Source organism: Grammomys surdaster, unplaced genomic scaffold (assembly GCF_004785775.1).
Source record: "Grammomys surdaster isolate TR1022 unplaced genomic scaffold, NIH_TR_1.0 278, whole genome shotgun sequence".
NCBI classification, from domain to species: Eukaryota; Metazoa; Chordata; class Mammalia; order Rodentia; family Muridae; genus Grammomys; species Grammomys surdaster.
Window position 1 is genome coordinate 13,747,896 of NW_021604719.1, and position 18,765 is coordinate 13,766,660.

Sequence of the window (18,765 nt, forward strand, 5' to 3'; positions counted from 1 at the left end):
ATAACATCTTAAAACACAGTGCATTGTTGCCCGCTTTTCTTTTACTGCCAAGAAGGTATGTATTGGGAAATGGAGGCAACCTAGCTAAACTAAAAAAAAACACAGGAAAAACGGTACATAATCTCAGGTCCTAGCAGTGTCTCTCCTGGCCCCACCTCCCAGATTTTAAATCCAGCCAAATGCTTCTACTGATATTTTGCATTTTAAACTTAAATTAATGGCAGTTTCATCTAGTTGCTAAAATTGGATCACATGATTTATACTGTTTTTAATCTACTTTTTATAATTATGATATTGCCAAGATTCTAGTTCATTAACTATTCTCTATATCATTTTTAATTGTGCACAGTGGCCTGAAGTATAATTATTTCCGTTTTTTTCACCAGTCTCCTGTTACTGGAAAATTAGATTATTTCTATTTTTTTATTATAGCGAGTGCTGAGATAAGTATCATTATAATTTTGGAAGAGTAAAATGGTACAGGTTCTAGAGATGGGTGATCTGTGCTCCATGCCTCATGGCCTGTAACTCTGAACAAGTTACCTGGATCTCAGCTTGTCTGTCTCTGAAATGGGGATAAGAGACTACTTATTCCTCACAATCCCTGGGTTAATCCAACTCAAGTCTGCAGAGACTGTGGATACACCTGAGTGTATTTCTGTTTAGACCTTCCCCAAACTGTGTAATTAAACATGGTATTTTAACTGAAGATAACTAGTCAAATTCTGCATCAACATACAGATCATCTTTGCTTCTTGTCTTGATTATGTCAACTCACCCTAGAAGTAGCTGGAATCAGAGGAGAAAGCTGGCTTTTATACTATAGACTGCACAACCCACTGGCAAGTATTTAAGAGCTGATACACAAAGATGGTAAGACAACTTAGAAAGGAAATCGTGTTTGAATGCCAACCCTGCTTCTGTGCTCTGGTCATTCTCCTGTGGTCGTCTCTCCACAGACTTCTGTGTGTAAGCTCTGCTCTCATCCTCAGTTCATGTTGACACAGGACTCACTCTGTGGGGTCTGTGTATCAGTGGCTTTGTAGGAAAATACAGCCCAAGGCAGGGAGGCTGTCACTTCAAAGCATGCCATAGTGCTTAGACACAGCCAGGAAATTAACCATGTCGGCATATATTTCTTTGAAAGCCTACAACTCCCCCCCTTTTTTAAAATGGTGATAATAGCAACTTTTATTATAAACTCATTTCTATCATAAGGGGATGTTTAAGGTTTTCCTTCCTTCCTTCCTTCCTTCCTTCCTTCCTTCCTTCCTTCCTTCCCTTCTCTCTCCCTTCCTTCCTTCCTTCCTTCCTTCCTTCCTTCCTTCCTTCCTTCCTTCCTTCCTTCCTTCCTTCCTTCCTTTCTTTCTTTCTTTCTTTCTTTCTTTCTTTCTTTCTTTCTCTCTTGCCAAATTCCAGGAAATCTTTTCTGAGAAAATGTTGACTGGGATGTAGGAAGGCTCATGGAGAGCAGAGAGGGGTCCCGTTTCCTCAGTACCTCCCTCTTCTTCAGATTGCCACTCTCTTGGCTTTATAAAACACACTCTGTGATGTGCATGTGGTTAGCCCAACTCTTACCACAGCGTCACAGTGGAAAACAGGCCCTACAACAATTCATCACAGGTTTTAAAAATATTTTTAAATATGACCTTGGTATCTTATCAAGGTAATTTTCTAAGTTAAAATTGCCTTTTATGTCTGTCAGCTCACTTTCATTTGAGCACAAGAGGGGACAGGTATTTAATCTGAGGCTCCCACTACTTAAGGAAGCTACGAAAACTCTGGAAAGAGTCTAGCAAAGAAGAAAAGACAACGTCCTGGAGAACTGAGTATTTGATAAAAGTTGAGCTGCAATGTGTAGTTCACTTAAAAATGGGGTCAAGAGGTGGGGAGATTGTTTAATCAGGAAAGGGCTTGCTGTGCAAGCCTGAGGGCCTGAGTTCAAATCCCCAGTCCCATGTAAGAAGACAGATATGACAGTGAATGCCTGTATTCCTAAGGCCACAGTCACAGAGAGAGAGAGGGTCTGAGGGCTCATTGGCCAGTCCATCTAATCAATCCCTGAGCTTCAGGTTCAGTGAGAGATTCCATCTCAACAAAACAAAACACAAAGCAAAACCAAAGTAAGGTATTGAAATGAGAAAGATACCCACATTAGTCTTTAACCCCCACATACAGATATGTGTGTCACACCCCACAGAACACAGAAGAGGGCTAATGTTACCTTCATGCACCAGAAGTAAGACTATTAGTAACAGGATAGGAATCAACTAGGCTATTTTGGGATTAAAGCAGAAGAAACGGATTTATGAAAGGGATGGTGAATTTTTCTTAGGTAGAATTAAGATTTCCTTCACTACTGATGATGATGAAACAGGGAACAAGTGACATGGACCACGTACCTTACTTCAGAAGACAAGATTCTTGTCTCCACCTAAGATAAGGCCCCATGTATGTACAGTTTTAAAATAGTGCGGCTTTCTTTTAAGACTAAAACTTAACAATTTTAAAATTCCAGTGTTTTAAGTAAGCTGCAAGCAACAAAAGAAAGAACAGATATGAATAATAACTAGGCTTGGGTCTCATTTTAGAGTTAACACCTAATCTTATTTTTCGAAAGAAGACCGTGTGCTCGTAGGTAATTGCTTTCCTCATCTGCTTTAAGTTCAATAATTCTCGCTCATTGTTTTTAATTCTGTTAAAGTGTGTTTATTAAAACACTAATGAGGCCAAAGCCGCACTGATTAAAAATGGAATTATTCATTTAAACCTTTCGCTGTTATGAAATCCACGGTAGATTATACTGTTGGAAGATGGAGCCTCTGCTTCTGGAGAGTTGTTCAGAACTGTTGTTTTCAAAAATATTATTCCAGGTCTGTTGAACTTAGAATTACTCATAAAGACAATTTGCCCTAAGAGTTCTCGCTGGTGTGAGTACTCCCTGGTGACAGTTATGGTATCTAATAATAAATAAAACAGTTGGGTGACATGTACTAATCGAGGTGTGTTTGTGTCCCTCTTGGGTTTCAGGACAGTTGGGTTGGGGCTGTGTCCCTTCACTGACTTACAGTTATGCTCACTGATGTCTACTGAACAGCCATCCTTATTATTCAAACCTGCCTATATAATACACCCTTCAATTTCTGCTTCTCCCTTTTGCTTTGTATGGTTGATATGTTATCTTTTGGTTTGTTGTCTGTTTTCAGTTCTAGTTTAGATGCACTTTTTAAATAACCCACACCTTTTATTCCACCTTTCTCTTCAGGAGGTCCCTGGGTTTACCGAGTGACAAACACTTTGACTATTTGTTTCTTTGCAAACTCAGACTGCAGAAGGGCCAGGCAGATCTTTAACATTTTGGCTTTTGGTCCCCGCTTCCTTTCCTTGTCACATGGTGGGTGCAGGGAGCTCCTACTAATCTGAGCAGTTGCTCTTGTTTCTGTTCTGTCTCTTAGCTTTTCCTTCTCAGTCTCTTGCTGCCTTTTTCCCCACACCAAGGATGGCTCCATCTTTCCTTGCTTAAAGTCATTCAACTGCAGCCCCTTGCACAAAAGATGTTGTCCATCTGTACAAACTGCTCATCCTCAGGTCCCTCCACCCCCAGCCTCTTTTTCCTGCTGTTCCCTTTGGGTCTTTCACTGGCCCATTCATTACCATGGCCACATCCAATGCCATACTCTAGGCTTAGGGAACAGGAAGAGCGAAGCCTTGGAGCAGGAAAAGACTGTTAACGTGTAAGCAGTGGAGTGGTGCCACCAATAGTACCAGGTACCCTGAGCACAGGCTTGTGCAGTGCAGCTGTCAATGCTGGAGCCTGGATGCTCAGCTTAAAATGGATGATGAGGCTGGGGATACAGCCAGCATCATTGGCAGAGTGCTTGCCTAGCGTGTGGGAAACAGTATTCAATCTTCATGTGGTGTGGCTCCCACCTGAAATCTCAGCATTCCTGAGGTAGAGGCAGGAAGATCAGAAGTTCAAGGACATCCTCTGCTACATAGCTTGAGGCCACCCTGGAGATGAGAAACTTTCTCTTAAAAAAAAATAACAGTGGTAATGTCGAGAAGAAGGCGTGCTGTTCCTGTCAAGGGGAGCAGAGTGAAAAAAACGGCCCAGACCGACGCTCACACTCTGATACCTTCCTCTTTTTCTCCTCCTAGCTTGTGATGGTGACCACTGGGGGCCCCACTGTAGCAGCCGGTGTCAGTGCAAAAACAGAGCTTTGTGTAACCCCATCACTGGGGCTTGCCACTGCACTGCAGGCTACCGGGGATGGCGCTGTGAGGACCGTTGTGAACAGGGCACCTACGGTAACGACTGTCACCAAAGATGCCAGTGTCAGAATGGAGCGACCTGTGACCACATCACTGGAGAATGCCGTTGTTCTCCTGGGTACACTGGAGCCTTGTAAGTTGGTGCACTATGGAGTCGCACCACAGATACTGTGTGCCTTGATTTGCGTTGCTGTCCCAATTGTTAACTGCTGGGTTCAGGGTCCAGGCATCTCATAGATGGGGGGACCAGCTATGGTGGACACTAGGGCCCCCTGATTCTTGACTTTTGAATGCTAGAGCTCAGCCAAGATGTAAGGACCAGCCTTGAGGCTCATCAGATGGTGTGTGAATGAGGGTGTTTAAGGGTTACTGTGGCAGGCGTGGATTTCTATTGAAAATCTCCCACAGTTCCATCACTGTCTAGGAATAGTTAATAGTGGTCCAGGTGGTTCTGCCCTTGTGGTAATTAAGTGGATATATCCGGGTGGATCCAGAGCCTGAGAAAGAAGACTAAACTTTGCATGGAATGAAAGTCAAAAGTGTGAAAGGTCATCTGGGTCATTGGTGCTCATGGCCACACATATTTCATTATGCACATAAAAGTGTACATATCGCATCTACTAGGATGTATTGTGCAAGTTTATAATAATGATATTAGTATACAATATAATTACTACTAATAGTAAATTATTATTATTATTATTAAACACTGAAGCAACTCCTCTAATCTCCATGACTTTATTTTGGGAAGGGCATTCTTTGGCTTGCTTCTGTTAACTGAGTTTTTAAAACACAGAATTTGCCAAAAAAAAAAAAAAAAAAAAAACAAGAAATTAAGAGATAGAAAAATCTTCTTCCCTTCCTGAGAAAATTATACTCGTAAATCACAGAACTAATAGTTGTGGAAATGTAGCTGATTAGGTAAATATGTTCTGCTGACAGTGCTAATGTCTGTAAACTAGAGCTAAAGGAAAAAAACAAGACAAAACAAAAACAAAAAACGTGCTAAGCCTAGAAAGCCCTAGTTTTCAGAAGAATAGATTAGTGTTTCAAACTGCTTAATTGTTAATATCACTATGATGGGTTTCCATCAAGGTTAACATTACCCAGGGCTGTGGGAAGCTTGGAGGTAACTAGAGCAAAACCAAGGTGGGTCAGCGTGGGAGGATGCAGGACAGTGGGGCTGAAGGAATGGGGGCTTCTCATTCGAAAGAAGAGGATGCTGACCACTGCTGCTAAGCACACATGGGAGCATGTGGCCATTTAGACCCTCTTTCAAGTTACACCAAACTTCCAAAGGAAAGCAGCCTTCATGCTAGCTCAAGAGTAAGAACTCTTCTTCCTGGAGTTCTAGAACAGGAGCGCTTTGCCTCCACTTGGAAGTACCCCTGTATGGATGGTGGGAGTTCATGCAGTACAAGCCTGAGGGTCTGAGTTCGGGTCTCTAGCACCCACATAAAAAGCCAGGTGTGATCTTTGGTGCCTGTAACACTGGTGCTGAGAATCCAGGGAGGGAAGAGACAGAGGATCCCTGGGGCTTGCCAGACACCATCTAAGCTATAGTCAGTGAGCTCCAAGTTCAGTGAGAGACCCCGTCTAAGGGAGTGGGGTGGGGACTGCTAGAGAACACCCTACATTCTCTGGCCTCCACATACATGCATATGGGCAAGTGTGCACACACACACACACACACACACACACACCACACACACACACACACACACACCACACACACACACACACCACACACACACATACCACACACCACACACACACACACACCACACACCACACACACACACACACACCACACACCACACACACATACCACACACACACACACACACCACACCACACCACACACACACACCACATACACACACCACAACACACACACACACACACACACACACACACACACACAGCGGGGTGCAGGGAGAAAGTTCAAACCAAAACAAGGACCCAATGGTCCATCAGGACACTTCCATCCACTCTGATTAATGTTCTGATTAAATTAGTAATTACTGAATGAGGAAAGGTTGTATATTTTAGGGTTCTGGACGATATTATGTCTGTGACCCTGAGGATCCTTTACCAGGATAAATAACAGTATCTTTTCTTTCACTTAAATCCCTCAGCTGTGAGGATCTTTGTCCTCCTGGCAAACATGGTCCACAGTGTGAGCAGAGATGTCCCTGCCAAAATGGAGGCGTGTGCCACCATGTCACTGGAGAGTGCTCTTGCCCTTCTGGCTGGATGGTAAGTGTCCCTTCCACCCCTAATCATCACACATTCCAGGATGCAAAAGAGAATATCATATGGAGACTTTAGCACAAAGGCAGGTAGCAGTGGTTGTGACTCTCACACTGTGAATACACAGCCATTTAGAAACAAATCTCCCAGTCCAGAGAAGCCAGGAGGTAACTTCTTCCTGTTCTTGTCTGTAGAGTGTATTATGAGACCTCACGGAAGCAATAATGACCATGTACTGTGCATTTCCCCCAAAGAAGAAAAGAAGCACTTATCTGATCTCACAAATGACAACTAATAAATGCTAAAGTTATTTAATGACTGTCTTCACAATTGTATCCATAGATAACCACTGCCTATGATAATGTCCTTCTTAACAGGATAAGTGTCACATGAAAATATTAGGCTGTCATAGAAGTCTGAAGAAACACGGAAGTAAATCATGCAGATCAAGAATGGTAGGACTTCTGGGGCTGGAGAGATGGCTCAGTGGTTAAGAGCACTGACTGCTCTTCCAGAGGTCCTGAGTTCAAATCCCAGCAACCACATGGTGGCTCACAACCATCCGTAATGAGATTGGATGTCCTCTTCTGGTGTGTCCGAAGGCAGCGACAGTGTACTAATAAAATAAATAAATAAAGAAAGAAAGAAAGAAAGAAAGAAAAAAAAAGAATGGTAGGACTTTCCAGACACTGTAAGAAGAAGCCACACTCAACAAAGCTGCCCAGACTTTGAGCATAATGCTTTTTCTTTAGGTAGTAATTCTGTAGGCTTACTGCTGTGTGGGATACACAGTTTGAAAACATTACTGATTGAACATGTGAAGCCAGGAAACAGAATTTGTTCTCGTCCCTCTGAGTTGACTTATGCATGTCTTGAAGAAAGCAACGTCTTCCAAGAGCAGTTTACACTGCATTACCATGTCTGTGCAGGGACTCTTCTCACACAGCCTCTAGTGACTTCCTGGTTGTCAGGTCCACCTGGCCTCTTCTGTTCTTTCTCTGCTTTCTCTGGAGCTTTGACTCACTCGGTTGCCCACCACTCTGTCTTAACCTTCTGTTGTCCTCTGCCTCTTCAGTGGCCATCTCTCCCACTTCTCTCACTGAAGAGCTCTTCCTAAGCCATTTCTTCTACAGGAACTTCTCTCAGACCCGTGCCTTTAGCGGTCATCTGCTGCTTTCCTGGGATCTTTATCTTTCCTTCCCTGAGCCCAAATGCGATTTGTAACTACCCTGTGAGTTGCTCCAGCCTTGGTAGCCTGTAGTCACAATGTCACTGAATGTCGGGGCTTCATTTCAGCAGTACTTCCTACAGGCAAATGTGGGATAGAATTTATCTGGAATTATTCTTTATTGTAAACAAAGAACATAGGTGTAGATCTTAAGATATAAGGGAGAGTTTTATCAGGACTACTGGGGCATATGTACAATGAGTTGATCAGACCCATGATGAAGGTTTGGCCAAAGTCTGATTTTAAAGCAAAGTGTAGGAGCTAGGAAAGGAATGGAGTTAGGGGATAGAGCATTTTGTCTACTGACTGTGGGTTGTAGGAAGCTGTGGAAGGATCACTGAGGTGTTTCCAGCAGGCCCAGCAGAGCAAATGTTAGGAAACCAAACCTACCATATATATAATTCCGCCCTTTGGATCTGAATGCAAGTCAGCATTTCTTAGAAGCACAAGTAGAAGTGTCAGACTATCTTTGAGTCCTTTTCTTCTCTCAGCTCCTGTATTCAGCCTACTGCTAATACCAGCCCTTGCTGGCTTCTTGGCAAGGAAACACTTTTGCTATAGTGGCAATGTCCAAGGAACTCCAAGATCTTTGGGTGAGGAACTGCAGCCATTTCACTGTTCTGGCCTTCAAGTTGCCTCATCTTGAGGTGTCAATGTTTCCTTGATACCTGGAGGTTATGATGTGGGAAAGTCATAGTCACAGCCTGGAACTATGAGTTCAGGAGGCAGACAGATGAGTCCACTCAGTGGGCCCCCAGAATTTTCCCTCAACCATTTCCTCTAGGCCACAACGTGTTTCTTAATAGAAGCTTCTAGTTATTTTTTCCTCTGTGGATAACTGAATTCCCAGCTTAAATTTCTCCTTTACAACATATTGTTGTATTGTTGTGTTAGATGTCTCCAAAGGTGAACTTGCCTTCCTAACACACACACACACACACACACACACACACACACACACACACACACACACACACCATGTATATCTCAGCCAATAGCACTATCGTCATCATTCTGCTGCTGGCTCCCACGAGGTTTCATTCAAATCCAAGACTTCAATAGCATCCCTGGACCATTATGGGTCATCAGAGTCAAACCCTGAGAAAGTGAGCATTTGTACCAGACCCCACCACATACCAAGCCTTGGTCAGCGTTCACTGGCCCTTGGTCCATCATTCCTTCAGCAATGTTATTATATTCCATCAAGTGAAGTGGCATGTACAAGCACAGAGTGATTAGAGATATTTTTATATCTGTTCTCTTCATCACTCAAGAACAAACCAGGCAAAGGTGGCTTATCTCTGACTCTCAGTGCTCAGCACAATGCCTGGCATGCAGATGATTTTCAGTTAAACACTAACCCGAATCATCTCTCAAAAGCTTTTATGGTTCCAAGAGCCTGTGGAAGAATCTTTCCTGTTTGTGGATAGCTAGAAACCACCAGAGGGGACTTAATTAGCTCACCAACTGCCTTTGTGGGTAGCCGGTAGTTAGAGAAAATGTATTTCTTACGCTATCCAGAATAAACATTTAGCAAACCATCTGGTGTTCTAGCTAGGCTCCAATTTCAGAGTACACACAGTCTGTCCCTTTTGAAAGAGAGAGGATAATGGAAAAACATTAGGGGAATCCCATTATGTGGGGTATGTTCTTTGCACTAATTATGAATCCAATAAATATTCTATTGATTATAACTCCAATAAATCAGAGTCTGTAAGCCCAAGTTACAAGTTACACAGTAAAGTAGAAAACAGTGGGGTATTTCATTGATAGACTGAGATCTTGGGGCCATGTCTTACTTTCACAGGCCCAGAATTGGAATACACATGACTGTGTTTGCTAAGGATAGCTCCTAGGGTAAAGAGAAGTATCCTAGTGTTTGGGTTTTCTCCTCAGGAAATAGGTTTAGTTTACCTCAGAAATGCTTATTGGACCTGCTTAAAAATATCTCTTTTCTTCTGAAATAAAAGTTAACCCTGAAGACGTCTTTCTTAGGCAATATTATTGTTAATTCAAGTACACAAAGTTTTAATCTTATGCCATATTAATACCATATCATAATTATAATATTATATCATGTTAAGAAAAAAAACCCTAGTGATAGTGTTTAGCATCTAGGGAAGCATTCAGATGGTCTGTGTGCACCAGACTTTACTACTTATGGAGGAGATGCTCAGTGAGCACTGTTGACTTATGGCACACGTAAGGCTCAGGGAAGAATAGTTAGGAAGGTTTATAGATTGCTGCTTAGGTTGCATTAATAATTTTATTTAACTTTAATGTAAGGTTCAGTTTTTAATACAAAAGTTTCTTAGGATCGCTCTTCTGGTGTTTTTGAATGTAACTTGAGAGATAGTCTCATTGAATCAATAGGTCAGTCTGAAATTTCCTATATTTTAAAGATGATGAACATTTTTGTGTTCTAAAAGGCCATTAATCTAATTTTCTCACAGTCCTGGCCCCAAATCTCTCCTTCCCTTTCTGCTGTCCCTGTTTTCTTCCTCTGTCTTCCCTGGTGCTGGCTGGTGGCCCATCTAATTTTCTAAGTCTCTTTGAATTCAGGGCACAGTGTGTGGTCAGCCCTGCCCTGAGGGTCGCTTTGGAAAGAACTGTTCCCAAGAATGCCAGTGCCACAACGGAGGAACGTGTGACGCTGCCACAGGCCAATGTCACTGCAGCCCAGGATACACAGGGGAACGGTAAGGACACACTTGTGTTTCTCTGACTATTCATAATGAATAAGGTTCTAATTATCCTAATTAGAAGGAAAGTTTGGAGAGTCCAGGGAGCATGCTCAGTGTGTGCTATCTAATATTTCAGAAGTCTAAAAGTGTTCAGAAAACTCTATCATGAGTGTATAGAAACAGAGTCATAGAACAGTAATAGTGAACTGGAGGAAATCAGAGAGACATTAAAAAAAAAGACAATAAAATGTCAGCTGGTCAGAACCCATGATGAGCCTGTTGTTCTGAAGTGTTGAGTATTTAGGACAGACACTGTATTTTCAGTACTTTTAGATAGATTTGAGATATGACATATGAGGGAAGGGATGCGGTGATTGACAGGTTGATTTTCAAATGGAACTTGTACTTATGGTCTACATAAAGTACAGCTTCCTCTTCATTGCCCAGAATATCCTTAATAATGTTAGTCACTGGGGATGGAGAGATGGCTCCATAATTAAATGCATACTGCCTTTGCAGAGGACCTGAATTCAGTTCCTAGCATCCATTTCAGATGGCTCACAAATACCAGTAACCCTTGTATCTCTGATCTCTCCAGGAACTTGCACTCCACATACCACACACAGGCACATGTGAACACACATTAGTAATAATAATAATAATAGCAATGATAACAATAATAATAATCTAAATAAAAGAATAGCCATTGTATTTATTATATTTTATGGAGGTGATGACATCAGTTCTGTGGGAAAACTTCGAAATCTGTGATCTGTGTGAAACAGAAGCAAACGGGCAATTTTGTTCTGCTTGTGCTCCTGCAGGTATTTATTTATTTATTTATTTATTTATTTATTTATTTTTGGTTTTTCGAGACAGGGTTTCTCTGTATAGCCCTGGCTGTCCTGGAACTCACTCAGTAAACCAGACAGGCTTTGAACTCAGAAATCTTCCTGTCTCTGCCTCCCAAGGGCTGGGATTAAAGGCACCACCGACCGGCTTCCTGCAGCTTTTATATGCATGGTTGGCCACTTCCTGTATTAAAAGGCAAACTGTTACCTCAGTGGCTCTCTTTGCCCCACCTCCTCAACGTTGCTCTTAATCCGTAGGTCCTAGGAGTCTGGACAGCTAAGTTCATTGCCTGTGACGCAGAGTCAGAGCACAGTGACCTGAGAGGCACACGGGCAGACTGATAAGAACAAAGAGCCTTGTAATTCGTGGGCATGACACTTTCCCTCCAGCTTGTGATGAGATTTAGGAAACTGAAGGTCTTGGAGCAGTTCCAAAGCTTATCCACGCAGCTTTTGTGAGTGGTGTGCAAGAATCATGCAAACACTAGCAATCTAGGAGCCTCATACAATTACACACCACGGTATTTTAGTGATGCATGTAAACTAAAAAGGCCTTTTTACCCTAGTGGGTTTTTTTTATTTCCTAATTTCTACTTTAATTTTATGGCTATTGATTAAATACTGTGAGCTTCCCTACCTCTCTGGGCAGTGTCTGTATTTACTTATTAAATTCATTTTCTAAGTATTTTGTAATTTAAGAATTATCTTTAAGTTTCTAACTGGGTATTTTCTATATAAGTTTGCTTCTTAATTTAGTCTTTGTCAATTTTTAAATTAATTTAAATGTTTTAAGCAAAGACTGGAATTGTTTAGTTTTGCAATGATAGTATCTACCACTAGAGGTGATTGGTTTAAAAAATATTTCTAATGATTAGCTCACTTCCTTATTTTACTTATTTGAAGGTCTGAATTGCTGCTGACCAATAGTAGGTCTATGTGAGAATTCTTCCTTATACTGCTTTATTAGAGACAGTTTTGAGTATCTCTGCTGTTTCTGATTACTATGTTACCCAGTGTCTCTTTTCCGGTCCTTCCTTTTGTTAAGGTCTTTTGTTAGCAGTGTCCACTTAATTTAATTAAAAGTCATTTTGTTGTTTATTAATACAATTATATAATCTCCTTTTACTGTTTTGATGTATGAATTATAGACACCTTGATTATTTATTTTACAATGTAGGACTGGGCTACACCATGTGGCTTTGTGATCCACAGCCCAGCTCTAAGCTGTGCTTATACATTTATATTACAGAAAACGAGGTCAGGAAGAGGAGAGGAACAAAACCAAGCAGAATCTAAAGCAATGTTTTATATAACATTTTAGACTCTAGAGACTTTAAGTTTAAAACACAAAAACATCACACCTACAAGGCCAGTGAGCAGGTGCTTAGTAAGGTTGGAATACAGGGGAAGAGAAGAGCAGCTCATTTTCAAGTAAAATTTTGAAACTCAAGGACGGGGAAAAAAATGAGGTGGGGTGGAAGAGTTGTTCTACCCAGGCTTTTGTGGAGCGTTGGCGATGCCCTGTGGTTACTGTTTCCGTTGCTAGTCTTGCCTCTGTTTTAAGTTAACGTATGTAATCCATTGGATGCAGAAAGCACATTTGTCTCTAGGAGAGAACACAGGGAGTGGCTGTGGGGCAGTTTGTGGCAGGAGGTGGGGAGGAGATGCAAGGGTGGGGATCGTGAGTGTCCCTTCACTTGTCTTGAGACGTCAGTGTGCCTGGAGTGATTAGGAGGGGCTGCTCCACAGTGGTTACCACCACAGGCAGCTGCCAGCAAATACACCCAGGATGTGGGGCCGCCATCCCACCACAGAGAAACAAGTGGTGAGCCCTGTGGGCTGGCCGGACGACACAGCAGATGACAAATAAGAGGCTTTGAGGTCTGTGGGAAGACCCAAAGGACACTGGTAAGGAGATACAATCCAGTGAAGTCGTCAAGAATGAGATGATCTGAGGTCCTCACAAAGCTCTGTTTGAAGATGCTTTAAAAGGCGCTAATGGTATGTCACAGGATCACTCTGGTTCTTTGATGATAAGGCACGGCCCATGCCTATAAAGGATGCTCAGTGAGTATTCGAAACTCAGTAAGGAAGTCTGTTATAGTGAACCCCAAGACAGCCCTGCCAGATCTGTGTTCTGCATGATTCTAAAAGTGAAGAAAAAGCCCAGGTACAGGCACAAAGTCAGGAACTACAGCCCAGGATTAGAGGAAGGTGGCACTGGTCTTCAATGTAGGGCCACTCTGTCTCTGCGACTGTGAAAAGTTGGCTCTTTGCCAATTCCTGGGGCATTCCCCCAGGACGGCAGCTCCAGATGCTACCAAGTCAGGCTGATGACCCTGGAGTCCAGGTCTGATGAAGAATGTGTGAGTCTTACACACTGAACCATGCATCAGCTCAGCTATTCCGGTCACTCCGGGTGACATGCTCCAAAGGACAAGAAGGAGCTGCCACCCTGACTTCATCCCCAAGTTCACAGTACAAAGTTGATACAAAGTTGTGATCAGAGTGATATCAGTGGAAGGATTTGCTCGATTAATTAGTGTTTTGTCAGGTTTTGTCTACTTAATGATCATCCTTTTTCCTTACTCCAAAACACTATTAGAGATTTCTTTCTTCTTTTCTTTTTAATAGAAATTATCTTTTTATAAAATAGCAATCGTTTAATAGAAATAGTTTCTACATTTCTTTTCTGGTCAATTTTTATTGCCTTCTGTTATTTCTCTGCCATCTTTCTTAAGAAAATGTATTACTGATTCCTGAGATAGCCCTTCTTGTTTTTCTTGAGGGACCATAACAGCAACTTTAATGGTTTGAATGGGAAATGGTTATCTAAAGCTAGAGACCAACCAGAAAGTCATAGCCACTCCGTGAAGTTTGTTTAAATAGAAAATGTTCTGTATACACCGAACCGTCACACTGTACCTTATACATATTTACAGTTGTAGCAGTGATTTAAAAACCATGGGAGAAATCTCTACTAGAAAGCGGCCCTCGGCCCTCTTCCCAGGTGTACATACCTAACCATGATTGATAGGAAGGTGCTGCAGTACTGACAAAGAGAACCTGTTGCCATAGCTACGGCTTAGATGGCAAAACCAATTCATTCTGCATTTATACTAGACACTACTAGATACTTAATTAGAGGCTAGAAAGATAAATACAGGCTGGGACTGGCTATTATACATTTTGTTTTCCAAGAGAAAGAAAATACTGTGCCAATTCACAAGGAGTCCCACATACTAGTTCCCTGTGATGGGGCAAGGAAACTTTCCTAGACATCTGACATGCACGGCTTCTAACAGCCTTTATTACGTTATGCTAAAACCACATTAAAATCATGCAGATAACCCTAGATCCAGCCTTTTCCTGATTAACACAGTTAGCATTTATGTATTTACTGTGTGTGTTGGTGGTGGAGTGGTGCAGAACAACTTGAGGAAGTCCGTTCCCTCAATCACATGACTTCTGGGATTGAATTCAGGCTACTAGGTGTCTTTTCCCATTGAGACATCCCACCAACCCAAAGTTTAACATTTTGTTTTGTTAATAATGTTTATGGAAGAGGGTGAGGAACTGGTAATATATTTTTTAATCTTTTATTTCCACTGGTGTTGAGTTGCAAGGGTATCTTGTCAGACATACTTCGAAGCTGTCTTGCCAGTCTTTAGTCAAAGACTGGATTAGGTAAATCACTGTACCCCACAAAGTCTTTCTCTAAAGCGTACCTTTTAAAGGAACAATTCAGATGACTTGGTTTATAAAAGCATCTTGAAGGTTAAAAAATATTTGATGGCCTTTATAAAAATACTATGGTCTGAAAAATAGCTAGAGTGGTTCATGTGTAGCTCTAAAGTCTACATTTAAATTCATTTGAAGAATTCATTCGACGGCTCCAGAATTTCTTTTGTGGTTAAGCCCTTAGTGGCAGCATGCTGACAAGTGCACTTGGAAAGTTCTAGAAGCAGTAAAACCTGCTTTTAGGAGGCCCTCTTTGCTCTTCTCCATCAAATTTAGTGCATACCAGAGCCAGAGTCAACCAGCAAAATGTCAGAAGACTCCCAAGCTTTCCCCTCTACACTTAGAATCCCGATATTGACGCTCACCACACCCTATCATTAGAATTGTGCCAAGCCTGGTAGAAAGGCGGTTTCTCTTGGAACTGCTTCTGTGCCATTGCTTTTAAGCATGTCTTGCTGCTTGCATTGTTCAGATCTGGAAAATGCAATACTGACCTACATTTAAAAAAAAAAAAATCAGAGTCTGGCATGACCGGAAAGCCACATGGGAAGAGTCTGCCGAGACAGTGTCCCCTACTGTGGCATGTGCTCCACTAGATGAGACTGTATTTCTGTCTTCTTGGCAGAAGGCTCCCGTCACCTCATCTCACAACAGAGATTTGGCTGGCCCCGTTAGCTATTCATGCTTTCCATGAAGAAGCTAGGACTCCTTTCATTCCTCCAGGAATCAGCTTCCCACCTCGACCAGCTGACCAAAGCATCTCTCCCCACTGAGTCATCTCTTCTTTGTTAAAAATACTCTAAGGTGAAATTTTGGATTGATTTTTTTTCCTTGCCATGTGACAATCCTTCACAACAGAGGGCGATATTCCACTCCCCCAAAAACTTTGTTAGAAAACTCCAAGCCTTCTTATAACTTACAAACTAGGGTAGAGGACATCTGATTTTGAAAATTTCAGAATTTCTCGAGTCTTTGTATTTAGTTCTCGCTGCTACAGAGTGATCCATCTCGTTACTTTTTTACCTGTAATGGAATAAATATGAAATACTATGGGTTCACAAAGCATTTCAACTTGTACAGTTAGACTCTTTTGAACCAACTGTTGGCCTCTTATTTGAATAGGTGTCAGGAAGAATGCCCTGTTGGAACCTATGGAGTTCGCTGTGCTGAGACCTGCAGGTGTGTTAACGGAGGGAAATGTTACCACGTGAGTGGCTCATGCCTGTGCGAAGCAGGCTTTGCAGGTGAACTTTGTGAAGCACGCCTGTGTCCCGAGGGGCTTTACGGCATCAAATGTGACAAGCGGTGCCCCTGTCACCTGGACAACACTCATAGGTGAGTGCCAGTTACCTCTGGAAAAACGTTTTTTTATTAAAGTTGTCACCTTAGCAACTGAAAGCCCATGTTCAAAGGGCTAAAGTTATTGGTTGTGGGTGGATATTAAGTTATTCTATCAATCGATGGGGACTGGTAAAGATGACTTTTTTTTTTCTGAGATTAACAGAACTTTTCCCTAAAAGAAGGCTTGTGTGACATTCCCTTAGAAGCAGCGGTACCATGGAGAGATGGGTTAAGCCGAGTTCAGGATGCGGAAGCATCATGCTCACTGAAGCATTATTTGCTTGACAACACTTCTGTGGAAGAAGGAAAGGCTACCGAGAGGAAGAGGGAGGGTTTGTGAAAGCATTTCACATGTGGCTGTCACATGTGGAATCTTCAGGAACTGATTGCTCTGACAAAAAACCAACCAGCCAACCAACCAACCAAACGAACAAAAAAAACCTCACAGGGGTCTTTCAGCTCAAAAAGTCTCTCCAAAAATTTGGTAACAGGAAGCTATAATCCTGCCCACCCCACTGTGCTTGTCTGTCTCTGAAAAAATATCTTCCCACCTACTCCTTTCTTTACCCTCCTCCAAGGACCAGATACATATGACTTAGAATTCCCAGCCCAGTTGCAGACTTCTGGAAAAGATAAATTTGGCAAAAATCTAGTACAGTATACAATAGTTCAGATGTTAGCAGAAAGAGTTTTGTTTGCATTCAGTGCAGATGGTACTACACTTATACTTAGCCGTATCAAGTCCACAAGAGCTACAGGACACAGAGTTGTGTGGTTGGTCTATTCTTTAAGCCATTACTAGGAACAGAAGAAAAATGTATTTTGTATTGTATTGGAATGTGTGTGCATGTGTGTAAGAAATGTACTCTCTACATGATTCAGGTAACTTTGCTATGGTCGACTTTGGGTCTCCTTCATTGGAACATATTGTCATTTCTTACATGAAACATTTAAATATTTAGGTAATAAACTCTCTGCAAAGATTTATTTTTCAACTTCCTGATATATAGGGAGCTGGTACAGTTACACACAAACCATGAGTTTGGCTTCCTTTATTACAGTAAGGTAACCCTCACATAGCCTCATCACCAGTGGACTGTATTGCGCATTGAAACAAATGAAATCTAATAATGCAGCAAACCTAAGAAAAGAAGAAAGCAAAAGAAGACTTCTGTTCGGAGGGAAACTCAAGAAGCATTGTGACTTGATTTTTGGTGATTTTAGATGCATGGGGAATGTGATTTTTTTTCTTTATCACAAGACTGTGATGCTTTTGACAGAGGCCCCATCAGACTAATGCACACACGGCTAACAAAGTAGATGAGATTGTTTAACTATTACATAGATCAAAGCAATACTGTAATGAAGTGTATCAAATATTCAGAAGATTTAGAAATAAGTCAAATGCCATTATTCATGAAAGCTATTTTAAAAGATTAGCTTTTACAAATTTCTATGAAAGCTAGATACATACAGATTACGTGAGTCTATCTTGTTGGATACACAGTTGGAGTCATCTATTAATTCTTTTTTTTTTTTTTTTTTTTTTAAAAGATTTATTTACTTTATTTATGAGTACACTGTAGCTGTCTTCAGACACACCAGAAGAGGGCATCGAATCTCATTACGGATGGTTGTGAGCCACCATGTGGTTGCTGGGATTTGAACTCAGGACCTCTGGAAGAGCAGTCAGTGCTCTTAACCGCTGAGCCATCTCTCCAGCCCCTCATCTATTAATTCTTATATCTTGAACAACTTTGCGAAATGCAGGGCCATTTAGAGATAAAAAAGGGGGAAGGGCATATAGAATCATTGATTTAATTGAAAGCCTAATTTGTTCCCTTATCATCTAATGAAGTGATTAGAGATTTGCCATTATATATAATTCAAGCAATAAATGTATCCAAAACTCTTTCTGTGTAATTAATAATATATCTAACGAAATGTTCATAGTTTACATAATCTTTAGGTTCTGTGCATGAACATGTTGATATATGAGAGCCAAACATTTGAGGAAGGGTTAGTACAGGCTAGGATAGTTGACTCACAACTAACAAATGATGCTGAATTTAGTAGCCTTAGGCCATCAGGCATTCACTAGCCAATGACTTCTTACTGCATGACTTAGGCTCAGTGAGGGAGTCTCTTCTGCTATTTGCCATAGTTTCACCTGGCAGATCCACTGGAAGCTGATTGGTCCTGAAAATGCTCACTTCCTGTTTGGCATTTGGCTGGATGATAAGAATGACTAGGCCCATAGAGTCTCTGGAAGGGTAGCCTGGGCTCATTTTAGCCATCTGGCTTCTAAAGACAACAATAAGCAGGGAAAGCTCTAACATCTAAATACACTTAAGCCTTTATGTCATGTTGCCCAATATTCATTTATAAGATGAAA

General features: G+C 41.6%; 1 protein-coding gene across 1 annotated transcript in view; it reads left to right on the forward strand.

The window, feature by feature from the left end:
• The window catches only part of Megf10 (multiple EGF like domains 10), a 141,630-nt gene that overhangs the window by 80,764 nt on the left and 42,101 nt on the right, over nt 1–18,765 (forward strand). Inside the window, exons 6-9 of the mRNA XM_028777167.1 lie at nt 4,159–4,405; nt 6,411–6,531; nt 10,316–10,452; nt 16,152–16,364. Of these exons, the coding sequence (XP_028633000.1) occupies nt 4,159–4,405; nt 6,411–6,531; nt 10,316–10,452; nt 16,152–16,364 (718 nt within the window). The remainder of the gene's footprint in view (nt 1–4,158; nt 4,406–6,410; nt 6,532–10,315; nt 10,453–16,151; nt 16,365–18,765) is intronic.